Source organism: Lissotriton helveticus, chromosome 10 (assembly GCF_964261635.1).
Source record: "Lissotriton helveticus chromosome 10, aLisHel1.1, whole genome shotgun sequence".
Classification (NCBI taxonomy): domain Eukaryota; kingdom Metazoa; phylum Chordata; class Amphibia; order Caudata; family Salamandridae; genus Lissotriton; species Lissotriton helveticus.
Window position 1 is genome coordinate 1,163,552,340 of NC_136071.1, and position 19,505 is coordinate 1,163,571,844.

The 19,505-nt window shown below is 52.7% G+C and overlaps 1 protein-coding gene across 2 annotated transcripts in view; it reads left to right on the forward strand.

Annotated features, from left to right (window-relative positions):
* Positions 1-11,355: 11,355 nt before the first annotated feature.
* ZNF385D (zinc finger protein 385D) overlaps positions 11,356-19,505 on the forward strand; it is a 492,120-nt gene continuing 483,970 nt past the window's right edge. The window contains exons 1-2 of one of the 2 annotated variants that reach the window (XM_078663994.1): positions 11,356-11,745; positions 11,832-12,378. In XM_078663994.1, the coding sequence (XP_078520120.1) occupies positions 12,357-12,378 (22 nt within the window). In that variant the 5' untranslated portion in view covers positions 11,356-11,745; positions 11,832-12,356. The other variant, XM_078663993.1, reaches the window with a different exon arrangement.

Genomic DNA, 19,505 nt, shown 5'->3' on the forward strand with positions numbered 1-19,505 from the left:
CAGTGACACTGTGACAGACATCTGTAACACTTGATGATAAAAACTGTTTGGGGCATGCCTCTTATTCTATTCCACTAAGAGAATTGGACCTTAGCTGAATTTCACGTCATTGGATTTTACTTCTTGAATCTTTTCTGAATTCCTTTCCCTCTTCACGTGAGCACTTACCTTTGCACTCTCTTCCTACTGCACATGGCAGTATCTCTCAGCTCTCACTGTTTTATATAATGTAAATAAATTGCTAATTGATTTGCCTGAGACTATTCTGTGTCTTAAAATCCTTTTGGGTACTGTAAAAAATGTACATGCATCTGGCTGTTGTTTGTTGTTTTTTGTCTCCTTTTCTTTGCAGGATTGAATCCTAAAAACAAAAATATTGACTCATTTATTGATTGTGATCAAGTTATGTCTAGGACCACTTTGTTCTTCTATACCATTTATTGTTCAGCGGAAGGTGTTTATATGACGATGGGCCCGAACATAATCAGCACTAAGCAGTGCTTGTCAAAAGATCCACCCCTCCCTGTTGAATTTAAAGATATACCACTCACATTGTGGGCCACAGGTGACACAGATGTTGGACTATTGCAGATACCACCTGTCTCGATCAAAGTTACAGACAATGCTGTTCTGCCTCATATTCCCCAGTATAACATACTGTAAGCAGGGTAGCGAGCCTTGTTGCAAATAATACAGGATTTGATTATGTCGGGAGTTGTTGAAGAGACAACAGCTAATGTGTGTAACAGTCCTATTCTTCCCATCCTTAAGAAGGTACCTTTGGGTTCCTCTGACGATAATGTAGATGTTTATTGTTATGTGATTGATCTACGCGAGGTTAAAAATATAGTAGTTCCCGGTGGTTCATGACATTACTGCTCTTTTGACTATGATTCTTCTACTACTAAATTATTTTCTGTCATTGATCTTAAAAATGCATTCTTCAGCATTCCCATAGATCCGGACAGTAGGTATCTGTTTGGTTTTTCACTAGCTGGCAAAGGATTTAGATTCTGTCAAGCTCCTATGGGCTGTAATGAGGGTCTAGTATCTATAGCCAAGCTTTAAAAGCCCAATTGGACTCCCTCACACTTTCCCCAGGTAATGTATTGCTCCAGTACGTCGATGATCTTCTCATAGCTTCAGACACTGAAAAGGATGCAAAGACAGTTTGGTTAAATTGCTCTTACATTTGGCACACCACAGACATAAAGTGTCCCTTTTCAAATTTCAATATTGTCGACAGGAGGTCGCCTATCTAGGTCACCTACTCTCAAAGGAGGGTAAGAGATTTACTCCTGAACGCATCAGTACTATTGTTAAAATGCCTACCCCACTCAGAGGGAGGTGCGCACTTTCATTGGCATTACTTCCTATTGTCGGTAATGGATTCCTAACTACTTGTTATAAATAAAGCCCCTGTTAGCACTAATCACTAAAGATGAGCATGAACCCCTGCCTTGGATGCATGAATGTCAGTAGTCTTTTGAGCAACTAAAAGTCACACTTTGCTCTGCTCCTGTGCTTGGCATGCCTGGTTATGCAAAGCCTTTCGTGCTGTCCGTACAGCTAATGAGACAGCTCACACAAAGATGAAAAGATTGTTTGTAGCAGGGCCCACTAGGTGGGTGCCTAAGGTCACTATGTTTGAGGATACGCTGGAAAACGTCAAGGAGATACAAATTGAGGCAACGATTGAGGAATTGGCAATATGGCATGAAAGCACACCCCGTTTTAATGGGATGGGTGTTGGAAATAAAAGTCAGGAAGGCAGAGATGGATGAAACCACATACATATGTTCTTCCTGTGTTTACCATGGCTCACAGGCCAACCCATAACAGTGCAAAAGGCATTTGCAAGTTGTTAGACCCTGTGTGGCAGAATGACTATATCCCACAGATAGCCGCCCATTTGATTAAATATTGTATGGTGTGTATGATGCACAATCCTGGGAAGGGTACCCCTACATCATCAGGTAATTTTGTACCTCCTGCTTTTTTTCTGGAGGTACTCCAAATAGATTGTATTGAGATGGACAGGGATAAAAATTTGAAATATGTGTTAGTGGTTGTTTGCAATTCAGTAAATGGGTTGAGGATTACCCCACTAAAGAAAATACAGCCAAGTCGACTGGAAAGGTACTCCTTAAGGAGTTCTTTCCACGCTTCGGCTTGCCCCGTTTTATTTGGATTGATAACGGAAGCCACTTTAATGCAAGAACGATACAGTTGCTTTGCGAGGGGCTCCACATCATACTGTAGTGTAGTTCCTATCATCTCAATAGGCTCTGCGCATTGGAATAATACCTACAGCAGTAAAGGCCTAGGCCAGACGTTAACTAGGTCTACTACTGTCGATACTAGACTTAAAGTTTTGGGTTTGCCAGCTTAGCTCAGAGTTCACTAGAAACTTTCTCGAATGTTCAAGGAGGACTTAACTTCCCTGATTAGACAAGAAGGGATTTAGTTTCTGACAACCATAGAACATGACAACTTTGCTCTCCCCTAATCAAGAGTAAATCTCGAGAGTCGTGTGAACAAAAGGCAATTTATTTTACTCAGTCAGTACGTGCATTCTTAGTCTCATCAGAATGTAGAGAAAAGGAAGAGACGGGCGTGTTCAATAAAAAGGTGTTATTTATTGATCAGTCTCTTTTCTCATACAAGAGAAATGGATCGATATTATTGCAATACTTATAGTTAAGTAAAGTGCATACATTAAAAGCAATAGTATAAAATAATACTGTAAAAACATTGATATGGTTTCTAAGCCATAAGATGTTTTAAAATGAATAAAATATATTACATACACATATACATTTGACTAAACGTGCTCAACTGGTGTTTCTAGATACGCCTACCCCGTGTACCTGACCTAAGCCTAATACGTGGGCGGGAATAGAAAGTTACAGTTTAAGTTAAGTTTGTTTTTGCCAAGTGAATAACTAAAGAATTCTCTGTGAGGGGTTATTCAGTTCTGTACCTGGAAGTTAGGATGAATGAGGAATGGTATCTCTTTCTCTGGTCTCGATATTCCAGGCTGCCTGCGAGGGCTACCCAGAAACGCCGGTGCTGGATTCTCGGCAGGAGAAAGCAGCGCGTCTCTCAGCGCGTCAGGAAGGCGGGGCTGCTGCCAGCGGGGTCTGCTCTGCTCTTGGCTTTCGGCAAGTATGGCTGCTCCGTCTCGTCACCACGCGTGTGTTTGCATAGGGCAAGATCGGTAATATTTATACCTTTAAGGTGCCGAGATTGACGTAAGGATGGACATAGATACGTCAATAAGGATGTCATACGACTTGCTCGTTAGCACATTCTTTTACTGAAGTTCTCGGTGAAATCAAAACAATGGCCGCAGGGTTTTGCCCAGGTTGTCATAGGTTTGATTTGTTATGAGAACTCCGTATGCCTTATCAGGGGCTGGAGGAATATCGCTTGTCTAATTAGATCGCAAGCGTTATGACCTAATCAGATAACACGTTCCTGTGCCGTAGTGTGACTGCGTCAGATAACGGTATCTGCATCATGGGGGTTTTCTGCCTCATGGGCTGACTGCTAGTTAACTTGTTGGTTTGTTTAACTAGAATAGGGTCAGGAATAGGGGGATCGATTCAGAACCTATAGGAATACATGACAATACAAAGGTTTCATGCTGCGAACCACACCAAGTCCGCAGGTCTGGTTAAGAATTACAATGGTACTCTCAAACTGAAGTCGGCAAAGATACAGGAGAGTGCAGTGTTGCAATGGCCAGATGCTTTACCATTAGCCCTCTTGTCAGCAAGAACGACAGCCCACTCCAGAACGGGGCTGTCACCCTATGAAGTTGTGTTCGGGCGCCCGGAAAATGTTTGGGGCGTCCCACGCCCCAAAACGTTTTCTGAGATTGAATACCCTCTGTCGGTGGATTATCTGTATGATTTAATTAAAGTCTTCATTCTATTCACCAACAGATCCAGGACACCCTACCACCAGCCCCTGAGGGGCCCAGACACAATATTTAGCCTGGCGACTACGTCATAACTTTCAATGCAAGAATGCCTTGGAGCCGAGGCGGGAGGGGCCTGTACAAGTGCTACTTGCCACCCATAGTTCAGTCAAGGTAGCCGGCTGAAAGAACTGGATTCACCAACAGCATTGCGACCGGGTACCTCTTCCCCTGTTTTATGACCAATGGGCCCTTGAAGACATCAGGGATTTTGAGGGGGTAGCAGGTGCCCCGCTTCGTCCCCTTCTCGGATGCCCAGCTAACTTGGACCCAAACTGAGGAGGAAAACTAATGTTGTTGTGATGCAGTGCATGCAACTAAATTATTTTTTTAATTTATATGTTTACTTACCTGTAATCCTCCGTAATCCATAGATTACTACCCCCCACCCTGCCCCTGCCTCTCCCCCTCCCCACGTCACCACCCGGCAGCTACTCCCACCACCGACCGCTACTGGCTGCTACTACCGTTGCTGCCACTTTGGCCACTGCTGCCGCTACTACTGCTGCTACAACTGATACTTCAACCAGTGCTGTTTCCACCACAGCTGCTACTACCACTGCTGCCACTACTACTGCTGCTATGACTGATAGGACTAGCAGGGCTGCCACCTGCTGCTGACACCACAGCTCACACTCTGGTTGTAACAACTACTAATGCTGCTAGCGCTTCTGCAGTGCTTGCTTCTTTCACCACAGCTCGATCTGCCACTGCTTATGTTACAAAGGCTGCTTCCACTGCTACTGTTTCTACTAAAGTTGCTGTTACTGTCGTCGTTAGTACTACTTCTACCACTGCTCTGATACGACAACATTTGATGCTACTGCTTCAAGTTCCACTGACTCTGCAACTATAGAAGCTTCCACCAGTGAGCACAACTGCCATGCCTGCTGATACCCCCACTGCTACTGACTCAACACTGCTCACACTCCCACTGCCGCTGACTCAACACTGCTGATACCCCCACTGCCGCTGACTCAACACTGCTGAAACCTCCACTGCTGCTGACTAAACACTGCTAATACCCCACTGCACTGACTCAACACTGCTGACACCCACACTGCTGATGACTCAACACTGTTGATATCCCCACTGCCGCTGACTCAACACTGCTGATACTTCCACTGCTGCTGACCCAACACTGCTGATACCTCCACTGCTGCTGACCCAAGACTGCTCACCCCCCCCCACTGCTACTGACTCAACACTGATGATACCCACACTGCAGTGGACTCAGCACTGCTGACACCCCCACTGCTGCTGACTCAACACCGCTGACACCGCACTGCTGCTGACTCAACACATCTGATACCCCCACTGCAGCCGACTCAGCACTGCTGACACTCCCACTGCTGCTGACTCAACACTGCTGATATCCCTAGTGCTACTGACTCAACACTGCTGATACCCCCACTGCCGCTGACTTAACACTGCTGACTTCATCTCTGCCACTGTCTCAACACTGCTGATACCCCCACTGCCGCTGATTCAACACTGCTGATACCCACACTGCAGCTGACTCAACACTGCTGATACCCTCACTGCCGCTGACTCAACACTGCTGACACCCACACTGCCGCTAACTCAACACTACTGACACCCATACTGCTGCTGACTGAACACTGATGATACACCCACTACTGATACCCCCACTGCCGCTGACTCAACACTGCTGATTACCCCACTGCTGCTGACTCAACACTGCTAATACCCCCAGTGTTGCTGACTCAACACTGTTGATATCCCTGCTGCCGCTGACTCAACACTGCTGATACCCCCACTGCCGCTGACTCAACACTGCTGATACCCTCACTGCTGCTGACTCAACACTGCTAATATCCCCGCTGCCGCTGACTCAACACTGCTGATACCCCCACTGCCACTGACTCAACACTGCTGATACCCCCACTGCCGCTGACTCAACACTGCTGATACCCCCACTGCCGCTGACTCAACACTGCTGACATCTCCTCTGCTGCTGACTAAACACTGCTGATACCCCCACTGCCGCTGACTCAACACTGCTGATACCCCCACTGCCGCTGACTCAACACTGCTGACATCTCCTCTGCTGCTGACTAAACACTGCTGATACCTTCACTGCTGCTGACTCAACACTGCTGATACCCCCACTGCCGCTGACTTACTACTGCTGATACCTTCACTGCGGCTGACTCAACACTGCTGATACCCCACTGCTGCTGACTCACCACTGCTGATACCCCACTGCTGCTGACTCAACACTGTTGACACCTCCACTGCTACTGACTCAACACTGCTGACACCCCCACTGCTGCTGAGCCAACACTGCTGACAGCCCCACTGCTGCTGAGTCAACACTCTTGCATCTAGAGCTCTATCTCTGATGCCTCATCTGTGTCACGACAGCTGCCGACACCAGACGCACCACAGCTTTTCACATTGCAACAGCTGGTGCCACAGCTTCTGAGACCACTGTCTCTGCTCCTAGTACTGCAGTAGCTGCTGCTGACACCCGCACTGCTGCTGACTCAGCGCTGCTGATACCCCCACTGCTGCTGACTCAACACTGCTGATGCCCCCACTGCTGCTGACTCAACACTGCTGACACCCCACTGCTGCTGACTCAACACTGCTGACACCCCTACTGCTGCTGACTCAACACTGCTGACACCCCACTGCTGCTGACTCAACACTGCTGACACCCCCACTGCTGCTGACTCAACACTGCTGACACCCCAACTGCTGCTGAGTCAACACTGCTGACACCCCACTGCTGCTGACTCAACACTGCTGACACCCCACTGCTGCTGACTCAACACTACTGATTACCCCACTGCTGCTGACTCAACACTGCTGATACCCCCAGTGTTGCTGACTCAACGCTGCTGATATCCCCGCTGCCACTGACTCAACACTGCTGATACCCCCACTGCCACTGACTCAACACTGCTGATACCCTCACTGCTGTTGATTCAACACTGCTGATATCCCCGCTGCCTCTGACTCAACACTGCTGAAACCCCCACTGTAACTGTCTCAACACTGCTGATACCCCCACTGCCGCTGACTCAACACTTCTGATACCCCCACTGCTGCTGACTCAACACTGCTGATACCCCTACTGCCGCTGACTCAACTCTGCTGACATCTCCTCTGCTGCTGACTAAACACTGCTGATACCTTCACTGCTGCTGACTCAACACTGCTGATACCCCCACTGCTGCTGACTCACTTCTGCTGATACCCCCACTGCCGTTGACTCAACACTGCTGATACCCCCACTGCTGCTGACTCACCACTGCTGACACCTCCACTGCTGCTGACTCAACACAGCTGACACCCCCACTGCTGCTGAGTCAACACTACTGACACCCCCACTGCTACTGACTCAAAAGTGCTGACACCCCCACTGCTGCTGAGTCAACACTCTTGAATCTACAGCTCTATCTCTGATGCCTCGTCTGAGTCAGGACAGCTGCCGACTCCAGCCGCACCACAGCTTTTCACATTGCGACAGCTGGTGCCACTGCCACAGCTTCTGAGACCACTGTCTCTGCTCCTAGTACTGCAGTAGCTGCTGCTGACACCCGCACTGCTGCTGACTCAGCGCTGCTGATAACCCCACTGCTGCTGACTCAACACTGCTGATACCCCCACTGCTGCTGACTCAACACTGCTGACACCCCGCCTGCTGCTGAGTCAACACTGCTGACACCCCCACTGCTGCTGACTCAACACTGCTGACACCCCCACTGCTGCTGAGTCAACACTGCTGACACCCCACTGCTACTGACTCAACACTGCTGACACCCCCACTGCTGCTGACTCAACACTGCTGACACCCCACTGCTGCTGACTCAACACTGCTGACACCCCACTGCTGCTGACTCAACACTGCTGACACCCCACTGCTGCTGACTCAACACTGCTGACACCCCCACTGCTGCTGACTCAACACTGCTGACACCCCACTGCTGCTGACTCAACACTGCAGACACCCCACTGCTGCTGACTCAACACTGCTGACACCCCCACTGCTGCTGACTCAACACTGCTGACACCCCCACTTCTGCTGAGTCAACACTGCTGACACCCCACTGCTGCTGACTCAACACTGCTGACACCCCCACTGCTGCTGAGTCAACACTGCTGACACCCCACTGCTGCTGACTCAACACTGCTGACACCCCACTGCTGCTGACTCAACACTGCTGACACCCCACTGCTGCTGACACAACACTGCTGCATCTACAGCTCTATCTCTGATGCCTCGTCTGAGTCATGACAGCTGCTGACTCCAGCCGCACCACAGCTTCTCACATTGCGACAGCAGGTGCCACAGCTTCTGAGACCACTGTCTCTGCTCCTGGTACTGCAGTAGCTGCTGCCGCTGACACCCGCACTGCTGCTGACTCAGCGCTGCTGATTCCCCCACTGCTGCTGAGTCAACACTGCTGACACCCCCACTTCTACTGACTCAACACTGCTGACACCCCCACTGCTGCTGAGCCAACACTGCTGACACCCCCACTGCTGCTAAGTCAACACTCTTGCATCTACAGCTCTATCTCTAATGCCTTGTCTGAGTCACGACAGCTGCCGACTCCAGCCGCACCACAGCTTTTCACATTGCGACAGCTGGTGCCACAGCTTCTGAGACCACTGTCTCTGCTCCTAGTACTGCAGTAGCTGCTGCTGACACCCGCACTGCTGCTGACTCAGCGCTGCTGATACCCCCACTGCTGCTGACTCAACACTGCTGATACCCCCACTGCTGCTGACTCAACACAGCTTACACCCCCACTGCTGCTGAGTCAACACTGCTGACACCCCCACTGCTGCTGACTCAACACTTCTGACAAAGTCACTGCTGCTGAGAACACTGCTGACACCCCCACTGCTGCTGAGTCAGCGCTGCTGATACCCCCACTGCTGCTGACTCAACACTGCTGACACCCCACTGCTGCTGACTCAACACTGCTGACACCCCCACTGCTGCTGAGTCAACACTGCTGACACCCCACTGCTGCTGACTCAACACTGCTGACACCCCACTGCTGCTGACTCAACACTGCTGACACCCCACTGCTGCTGACGCAACACTGCTGCATCTACAGCTCTATCTCTGATGCCTCGTCTGAGTCACGACAGCTGCTGACTCCAGCCGCACCACAGCTTCTCACATTGCGACAGCAGGTGCCACAGCTTCTGAGACCACTGTCTCTGCTCCTAGCACTGCAGTAGCTGCTGCTGACACCCGCACTGCTGCTGACTCAGCGCTGCTGATACCCCCACTGCTGCTGACTCAACACTGCTGATACCCCCACTGCTGCTGACTCAACACAGCTTACACCCCCACTGCTGCTGAGTCAACACTGCTGACACCCCCACTGCTGCTGACTCAACACTTCTGACAAAGTCACTGCTGCTGAGAACACTGCTGACACCCCCACTGCTGCTGAGTCAACATTCTTGCATGTATCTACAGCTCCATCTGATGCCTCGTCTGAGTCACGACAGCTGCTGACTCCAGCCGCCCCACAGCTTTTCACATTGCGACAGCGGGTGCCACAGCTTCTGAGACCACTGTCTCTGCTCCTGGTACTGCAGTAGCTGCTGCTGCTGACACCCGCACTGCTGCTGACTCAACATTGCTGTACCTCGGCTGAACCAGAAGTGCCGACCCCAGCTGCACGGCAGCTGTTCACACTGCCACAACAGGCGCCACCGCTCCTGAGACCACTGTCTCTGCTCCAGGTGCCTCAGAAGCAGCCACTGCTGACACCCCCACTGCTGCTGACTCAACACTGCTGACACCTCCACTGCCGCTGACTCAACACTGATGATACCCCCACTGATGCTGACTCAACACTGCTGATACCCCCACTGCTGCTGACTCAACACTGCTGACACCCCCGCTGCTGCTGACTCAGCACTACTGATACTCTGCTGCTGCTGACTTAACACTGCTGACACCCCCACTGCTGCTGACTCAACACTGCTGACACCCCCACTGCTGCTGAATCAGCACCACTGATACTCCGTTGCTGCTGACTTAACACTGCTGACACCCCCACTGCTGCTGACTCAACACTGCTGACACCCCCACTGCTGCTGACTCAGCACTACTGATACTCTGCTGCTGCTGACTTAACACTGCTGACACCCCCGCTGCTGCTGACTCAACACTGCTGACACCCGCACTGCTGCTGACTCAACACTGCTGACCCCCGCTGCTGTTTACTCAACACTGCTGACACCCCCGCTGCTGCTGACTCAACACTGCTGACACCCGCACTGCTGCTGACTCAACACTGCTGACCCCCGCTGCTGTTTACTCAACACTGCTGAGACCCCCGCTGCTGCTGACTCAGCACTACTTATACTCCGCTGCTGCTGACTTAACACTGCTGACACCCCCGCTGATGCTGACTTAACACTGCTGACACCCCCGCTGCTGCTGACTCAACACTGCTGACACCCGCACTGCTGCTGACTCAACACTGCTGACACCTCCACTGCTGCTGACTCAACACTGATGATACCCCCACTGATGCTGACTCAACACTGCTGATACCCCCACTGCTGCTGACTCAACACTGCTGACACCCCCACTGCTGCTGACTCAGCACTACTGATACTCCGCTGCTGCTGACTTAACACTGCTGACACCCCCGCTGATGCTGACTTAACACTGCTGACACCCCCGCTGCTGCTGACTCAACACTGCTGACACCCGCACTGCTGCTGACTCAACACTGCTGACACCTCCACTGCCGCTGACTCAACACTGATGATACCCCCACTGATGCTGACTCAACACTGCTGATACCCCCACTGCTGCTGACTCAACACTGCTGACACCCCCACTGCTGCTGACTCAGCACTACTGATACTCCGCTGCTGCTGACTTAACACTGCTGACACCCCCGCTGATGCTGACTTAACACTGCTGACACCCCCCCCCCACCCCCCCCGCTGCTGCTGACTCAACACTGCTGACACCCACACTGCTGCTGACTCAACACTGCTGCCACCCCGCCTGCTGCTGACTCAACACTGCTGACACCCGCACTGCTGCTGACTCAACACTGCTGCATCCACAGCTCCACCTCTGATGCCTAGTCTGAGACACGAGTACTGCCGACCCCAGCAGCACCGCAGCTGTTTACACTGCCACAGCTCCTGAGACCACTGCCTCTGCTCCTGCCGGTGCATCACTGGTGCAGCCCCCGCTGCAGCTGCAGCCGCTGCCGCTGGAGGGAGGCCCCTCGCTGCCAGTGCTCTCCCCCGGGCTCCCACTGATGTCACAGGCCCAGGCAAGAACATGACAAGGCGGAGCCAGATTACTGTGAGAATGGGCTGTGAGAGCAGGCGGGGGAGAGAGCGCTGACCGCGGAGGACCGCGGGGGACGCAGGCACTGCGCGCTGGAGGAGGCAGGAGTCAGACACTGCCTGTGCTGGAGGAGGCAGGAGGCGCAGACACTGCCTGTGCTGGAGGAGAGCAGGAGGCAGACACTGAGCTCTGGAGGAGGGCGGGAGGCACAGCCACTGACAGTGCTGGAGGAGGCGCAGACACTGCCTGTGCTGGAGGAGAGCAGGAGGCAGACACTGCGCTCTGGAGGAGGCAGTCACTGCGCGCTGGACCAGGGCGCGAGGAGCAGTCACTGCCTGCGCGGGCGAAGTGTAGGAGGGTGCAGACACTGCCTGTGCTGGAGGAGAGCAGAAGGCAGACACTTCGGGCTGTAGGAAGCAGTCACTGCGCGCTGGAGCAGGGCGTGAGGCGCAGACACTGCCTGTGCTGGAGGAGAGCAGAAGGCAGACACTTCGGGCTGTAGGAAGCAGTCACTGCGCGCTGGAGCAGGGCGCGAGGCGCAGACACTGCCTGTGCTGGAGGAGAGCAGAAGGCAGACACTTCGGGCTGTAGGAAGCAGTCACTGCGCGCTGGAGCAAGGCGCGAGGCGCAGACACTGCCTGCGCGGGCGGAGAGCAGGAGGCAGACACTGCGCGCTGCAGGAGGCAGTCACTGCCTGTGCTGGAGGACGGCGCAAAGACTGCTGGCATTGGAGTAGGGCGCAGACACTGACAGCACCGGAGGAGGCAGAATACTCTGCCTGCACTGGAGTAGTGTAGGTGGGACTTGGGCACTACCTACTCTGGAAGAGGGCAGGAGGGACTCACACACTGCCTGCGCTGGAGGAGGGAGCAAACACTGCCTGCACTGGAGTAGTGTAAGAGGCGCCCAGACACTGCCTGTGCTGGAGGAGGGCAGGGGGCGCAGGCACTGAGACCACCACTTCACCCCAGGGATGGGAGCAGTCACTACGGAATGAGACCCCCGCACACAGCCCTGCGCCGGGGGGGCTGATGTGGGAGACACAGCTCGACAATGAAAAACATCATGTATTTCGGTAAGTCTCACCCGGCTGCGGGGAGGTGCGGGGGGAGGGGAGGGGAGGGGGGGTTTCAGTAAACAGATATTTGTGGATTGTGGATTTATGCCAGAACGGGCACCCGTTTCTGGAGCAGTATTTCTACTCATCTCCGTCCATTTGGCGCCCACGAGGTATGCAGTTTCCAAGCACTATAATTAATAATGGTATGAATAGAAAACTACCGATAACTCATGCTATCGACCTTAGAAGAATGAAAGGCTGACTGGGCTCACTGCGTGGAACCTGCAGGCGGCATACCGATCTCGCAGGCGCATGAACCCACTGAGCCACCTTACATGTTTAACTGCCCACATATGTGCCATCTCCCAGTGGTACCTTGTTTACAAATGCCCGCGTTGCTGCTGCGTTTTCTCCCTCTGAGGCCCGGCCCTGTGCCCTCTCATTCACAACCACCTCAGTGAGGCACAGTTTTCCATCTCAGTGAGGCACAGATTTCCACCAGTGAGGCACAGATTTCCATCTCAGTGAGGCACAGATTTCCACCTCAGTGAGGCACAGATTTCCACCTCAGTGAGGCACAGATTTCCACCTCAGTGAGGCATAGAGTTCCACCTCAGTGAGGCACAGATTTCCACCTCTGAGGCACAGATTTCCACCTCAGTGAGGCACAGATTTCCACCTCAGGGAGGCACAGATTTTCACCTCAGTGAGGCACAGATTTCCACCTCTGAGGCACAGATTTCCACCTCAGTGAGGCACAGATTTCCACCTCAGTGAGGCACAGATTTCCACCTCTGAGGCACAGATTTCCACCTCAGAGAGGCACAGATTTCCACCTCTGAGGCACAGATTCCACCTCATTGAGGCACAGATTTCCACCTCAGTGAGGCACAGATTTCCACCACTGAGGCACAGATTTCACCTCATTGATGCACAGATTTCCACCTCAGTGAGGCACAGATTTCCACCTCAGTGAGGCACAGATTTCCACCTCAGTGAGGCACAGCGCCCGCACTGTGCATGGGGATGCTGCGGTTCTATCCGCTGCATTGTAAATGTAAATGTAAATGTACAGGAATTTATATAGCGCAAATCACCAAGCGGTTTCTAAGCGCTTGCTTAGGGAACCCGTCCTGGTATTCCCCTGTGAGACAACCCGGCAGGGTATCCGCAAGGTGAAAGCCAGGCATCCCGCCGCGAGGGGCCGTTGTGGAGATTAAGCAAGCTATTGCCCAGAGTCGCAGAGTGTGAACCCGTGAATCGAGTAGGCACCGGAGCGAGAATTGTCGAGTCCATGGACATTTTAGGACTCAAGACCCCGCTAAGCCGGGAATTGAACCCTGGTCCCGGGCTGACCTCTGCTTCCAGGTCTGCCTCCTCTAACCAGTGAGCCACACTTCTCCACATTGGAGGCGATGGTGCTGGCGTGCCCCGGTGCCCGGCTAACCCGCAGCTTCTGAGCGCTTTCGATGTCAAACCCGTCGTGCTGAACTTCCCCGGAGCCCTGCAAGAGTGAGAACTGCCCCGGAGCCCAGAGGCTGTGAGCACCGCTCGTGCTGAGCTGCCCCGGAGCACTGTCGGAGTGAGCACCATTAGTGTTGAACTGCCCCGGAGCCCAGAGGCTGTGAGCGGCCAACGTGCAGAACTGCCCCAGAGCCCTCTCTGTGTGAGAACTGCCCCGGAGCCCTCTGCGTGTGAGCGGCCGAGGTGCTGAACTGCCCCAGAGCCCCGGAGCCCTGTCGGTGTGAGCACCATTAGTGTTGAACTGCCCCGGAGCCCTCTGGGTGTGAGTCCCCGCAATGCTACATTGCCCGGGAGCCCTGTGGGTGTGCCCCCCCTGCTGAACTGCCATGGGGTTGTGAGCCCCTGCGCTGCTAAACTGCCCCAGAGCCCTCTGGGTGTGAGCACCGCTCGTGCTGAGCTGCCCCAGAGGACTGTCGGTGTGAACACCATTAGTGTTGAACTGCCCCAGAGCCCAGGGGGTGTTAGCGTCCGACGTGCTGTGTACTGCCCCAGAGCCCTCTCTGTGTGAGAACTGCCCCGAAGCCCTCTCTGTGTGAGCATCACTCGAGCTGAACTGCCCCGGGGCCCAATGGGTGTGAGCCTCCGTGCTGCTGAACTGCCCCAGGGGTGTGAAAATCCTTCGTGCTCAATTGCCTGGGAGCCCTCTGGGTGTGAGCACACATTGTGCTAAGTGCCCCCTGCCCCTAGTACATATATACCCATTCCGCACGGCACCATTAGGCTCTTATACCATGCAGTCTAATGCTTGTATGCTCCTGGTCCGTGTAGGTGGTACCACCGTCTGGTGCAGTCAGAATTAAAAGTCATAACTTTTTGCACTGTACATATGAACACGTGCCCCCTATGCCTGGCACCAGTAGGCACATGTACCAGGCGTGCAGCATCCGCATACCACTGCACCCTTCTGCATAGCGCCAGCACATGCCTGTAGGGGCAGTATGGTATAAGATGGAACATTGTCCAGCCGCAGCTGCATGCGCCTGAACCCACCGAGCAGGATCAGAATGGCATTGTACCAACACGCGCAGCAGCGCTATCAGGACATCTGAAGGATTCTGGGGCTCTGGGCCAAACGTCTTTTTGGGGATCTCTGTTCGGAACAGCTTTGAGTTTCTGATCCAGGTTCAGTTTTTCCGTTCCCTTTTCGCAGGGTCACGGACCCCGCTCAGGCACCCTGCTCCAGATTGTGAATATGGGCCCATCTAATAGGAATAGTGAGGTGTGTTTTCGGTATTGTGACACAGCAGCAGCTCACTAACATTACTGCAAAAAAAGTCTGCCACCCACCGCCATTTCTCAAATGCAAGGTCTTGTTTAGAACTAAAAGGAACTTTTTTCTCTGTTTGCTACGTGGTTTTGAAAAACAAATATTTATCTGCAAAATGTTTGTAATAGACTCACACGTCATTCGTATTCAAATAAAAATGAATGGAAAATGGCATTTAAAGCAAGGTATCTTTAAGAATCATTCAAGGTCATCAGGACGGGCCTGCTTGGAGAGCAGCGCTGGTCTTTCTCGGGGCCCTTGAGAAGCTTAGGGCCCTGAGTTAGAGCCCTCTTTGCCCATGCCTTCAAAGGCCTCTGAGCGGTATGAGTCTGTACCCTTATCAGCTGCGCGCGCCTGCACGTGCACCGTTGTGTGCAGCACCAGCAGAGCTCGTGCTGTGCGGGAAGGCACCCGCCTGGACGTGAGGCATGGCGCGCGCCTCAAAGCCCATGGTGTGCAACAAGCACTACAGTGAACGTTTAGTGTTGTGTGTGACGTCGCACGAGGTTATACTGCGTTATAGCGTCAGTGGTCCACTGTAGTGTGCAGTGCAGCACCGGTGCACGCGTCTACCCTTCCGCTCAGCACCAGCACGAGCTTCTCTCATACTAAGCAGCACAGTATGTGAAGAGGCTCTGTGCTGCACAGTAGCAGGCTGAGCTCACACCAGGCTAAATAGCGCCATTAGGTATACAGCACTGGAGGTCATCACCGTGCACTCACAGCTAGTCATACTGCGCCTATCTGCACTTTCACTATATAGTGTAATGCTAATATGAGCTTGTGTGTCATACAGCACCAGTATGCACGTGTACAGCACTTCACGGTACATGTGTGAGAGCTTATACTATGGTGGGCAGCGCAAGTCTGCACTGTACCGTGCCCTGATTCCCCAGTCCACACTGTACCGTGCCCTGCAGCATCAAGCCACCTTACAACTTGCTGGACAGCACCAGTCTGCACTTCCATGATACGACGCTGCACCGGTATGCACTTCCACAGCACAGTCTCTCTTCCTACTTGGTTAAGCGCCAAGAGTCCGTTGCGCTTGTGATGAGCGCTATGCCTGCGGTCAGCGTGTCTATGGGTGTCTTGGTGGGAAGAGGGATGGCTCCGTTGACCCCACGGACACGGTTCTTGTGCGCGCACCGGGGTCACGCGGCGCTGTCACGTTGGTAGGACGTCCCACTTTGGAGTTTCTTGGGAAGTGACCTTGAAGATGGGGCGAGAACAGCGTCCGGTGCGCACAGTTTTATGTAGTTTCACCAACATGTGTTTTCTTGCTCAGTCACCAAGCGAGGCATTTCTATTTAGTACGTGGTTAGACAACAAGGGTTCGGGTGTTACATATATTTGCCCTGAGGGTGTAATTGCTTCAACATTTGCTCCAACGAACCGGTGGGGCATATTATCAAGACCGGAGATAAAATTATCGCCACTTTAGCGGCAGGAAACTGCCGCTAAAGCGGCGATAATGGGCTTGATAATATGCTCTTGTGAATTCCCATAGCAGCTCAGGTTAACACCAGAACCTGGGCTGCTATGGGAATTCTCAAGGGCATATTATCAAGCCCAATATCGCCGCTTTAGCGGCAGTTTCCTGCCGCTAAAGTGGCGATAATTTTATCTCCGGTCTTGATAATATGCCCCATAATTTGCTTCGACCCTCACTTTTCTGCACCTGCGTGTGGTGCAAATGCTCGTTTCTTGTAAGTCAGTTCATCCTGCACGTGTCGGCTTTGCATATGTCAGTCGGTGCAATGTCGGTGCAAAGGCACCTGCACTGAACTAGTTAGACTATATAATCCCAAAGGGACGAATTTTACCATACTCCTCTGGATGAAATCCTGAGTTATTATTTCAGAATTCAAACCTTCAGCTATAAATTATTCTGTGCCGCTAGCGCTCCACCCGCCAAGCTGTCTTTCTTTGCCTCGGTCTTCTGGTGCAATGTATGGTGGAAAGGGTGTAATATGAAAATGTCAGCGCGGTGCGTTAGCCCGGCTGTGCCCCTCCCCCAAGATGCGAAGTAATACAGGGTTACCACTAGAATGTTAAAGTCCCCACATTTCCCACCCCAGAGGGCGTTACGCCGCTTCCTAGAGCGACCCTTGTTGGCAGGCGTGGGACTGGGACAGAGCCACGGGACAGCGCGATTTGCCCAGGAGCACACATGTTGCAACAGGAGTCCAGCGCGTGCGTGCGGATATGGGGTGACTCGGAAGCTTTCCATGCGCGACGCTCGAGAGACTTAATGAAACTTACATGAACTTAAGGGAGAAAAAGTGCGCACGGGCGCATGTAGGCGTTACGCACGTTCACTTTTTTTGTGGGCCAATATCTGTTGGTCTGGCTATTTAAAGTGCTTTTGGAGTGGGGAATTCTGCACAGGGCGACAAGGGCAAAACATTTGCACCGATCAAAGAATCACCTGCTAATTATATTTTGCACTAATGGTCAAGTGCAATCGAGGGTGCAAAGGAGCCTGTTCCAAGGTGCAGCGCATACAGATAACCGAGCGCCTAGAGACAGAAGGCGCATCACTGGATACATGCATGCCACGGTGGCGTCATTTGGCCACAAGTGCCCTTACTTGTTCCTTGTTATGAATGAGGCAGCTTGGGGGGCGGGCAAACTTCAGCAACTCGTTTTTTTTTACCCACTGTGATCCTGGGGTGTTTGCTCATATGTGTGACGCCCAAGGGCTCTCCATGTGCGCTGTCATTTTCAACAAGTGACCTGATTGGCTTGCTTCCATGTGACCCATTCATTATTCCCTCCCCCCCGCCCCCCCACACCTCCTCCACCACCACTTCATGTTCACGCAAACTGTGATTGGCAGTTACGTAGCAGGTGGGTTCATTCTGCCGCTGCGCATCATAAACGCTTTTTGCGCATGAGTCGTTTGCGCCTCTCCTGGGCGCCTCTTTGGTCGTGGACAGCAGAGTGGTTTGTCATTGGGCCCCAGCGCCTCGAGGAGGGAAACGATCAGAGAGTGGACTTCCCTGGCGGTGGCCGTGGACAAGTTCACCGCCAGGTGGCGCTAGCGGACAAGTGTCACATAGTAACGTTTGGTTGTTTTTACCCGACGCCTCCTTGCCGTCCCTAGCATGCGGTTGTGTTTTTAGAACTAGGAAAATGGGTTTGGAAAAATCCTAGCTTAAAGAGTGTGGGTGACAGGGTCAGATTGTCCTCCAGGGCAACCCGGCGGTGCCAGAAGGGCTGGTCTGACAGGGCAGTTTGTGGGCCGTTTCTTTGCTGTTTGTGGCCCTGTTTTAGTGTCTGGTGGGCGGGTTTTGCTGTTCATTTGTCTGCTATTACCCCACACTTAACCTTGTCTATACAGCGCCAAGAAACCGCAGGGTGTATGTTGCGCTCTACAAATGTTTTAAATTCAAATTCAAATTCACATTGCCTGCCACAAGCACACAAGCAGACACCCTCCCATACTTTGCAAAAACACCTTGTAGCGCGTCTTTATAGGTTTAACACTGCCCCAATTCCAACACTTGGGCAACTTTTGGTCACTTTTAATCTAGTGGTTCACTAACAGGGAGGCATGTTTTTATTTTGATGTCTTCTGTTCCAGTCCGACCCTGTTTATTGGGTGCGAATCTAAGGCAGGACACCGTCTTATCCAGCTGTGCAGTCCCCGGGTCCACCCAGCGTTGGGTCCCGATGGTAGGTCCGTGGTTCCATCTCCCGAACAAGGCAGCCTTTGCCTCTGGGGGTGGGAAGTTGGTCGACAATATGCCAGTGTCCTTTATGTCGCCTGCACGGAAGTCTTGTAGATTCATAAAACCATACGCAGTCTCAAAAGGTCTCATTGTATCGACTTCAGAAGGATGACAGACTAATCTAGTCAAGGGAGATACAAAGCTAATTCCACTGTGCACAGATCTCCACAGCAGGAGCGCGAACCTGCAGAGCTGTCTAGTCAGCTAGAAGACGGCGTAGCCCCCCCTTCCCTCCCATTTTGAAAGGGGCAGAGCAGGAGTGTCTGTAAGGATAAGCAAAGGTGCCAGGGAGAGGAGGGTGGTGGTGGTGGTGAGGCAGAGGTGGGGGAGGGGGAGCAGGGGGGAGCAGTGGAGAGAGGGGCAGGCACTGCATGGCATCACAGCGCCCTCCTTCCTTGTTACTGACGTGCGACCTCAGAAGATAACCCTCTCTTTGCCCACCTCCTGCATTGTGGTGTGTGTGTGTGGGGGGGGGGGGGGGGGGCGCGGGGGAGATGGCGAGATGCATCCCAACGCCTGCCTTTAAACAGAAATAAATTGCATTTCACAACAGTAATAATGTCCCGGGTATCTCAGCGCCGTCAGAACAGAGGTAACAATTACCAACCTCAAGT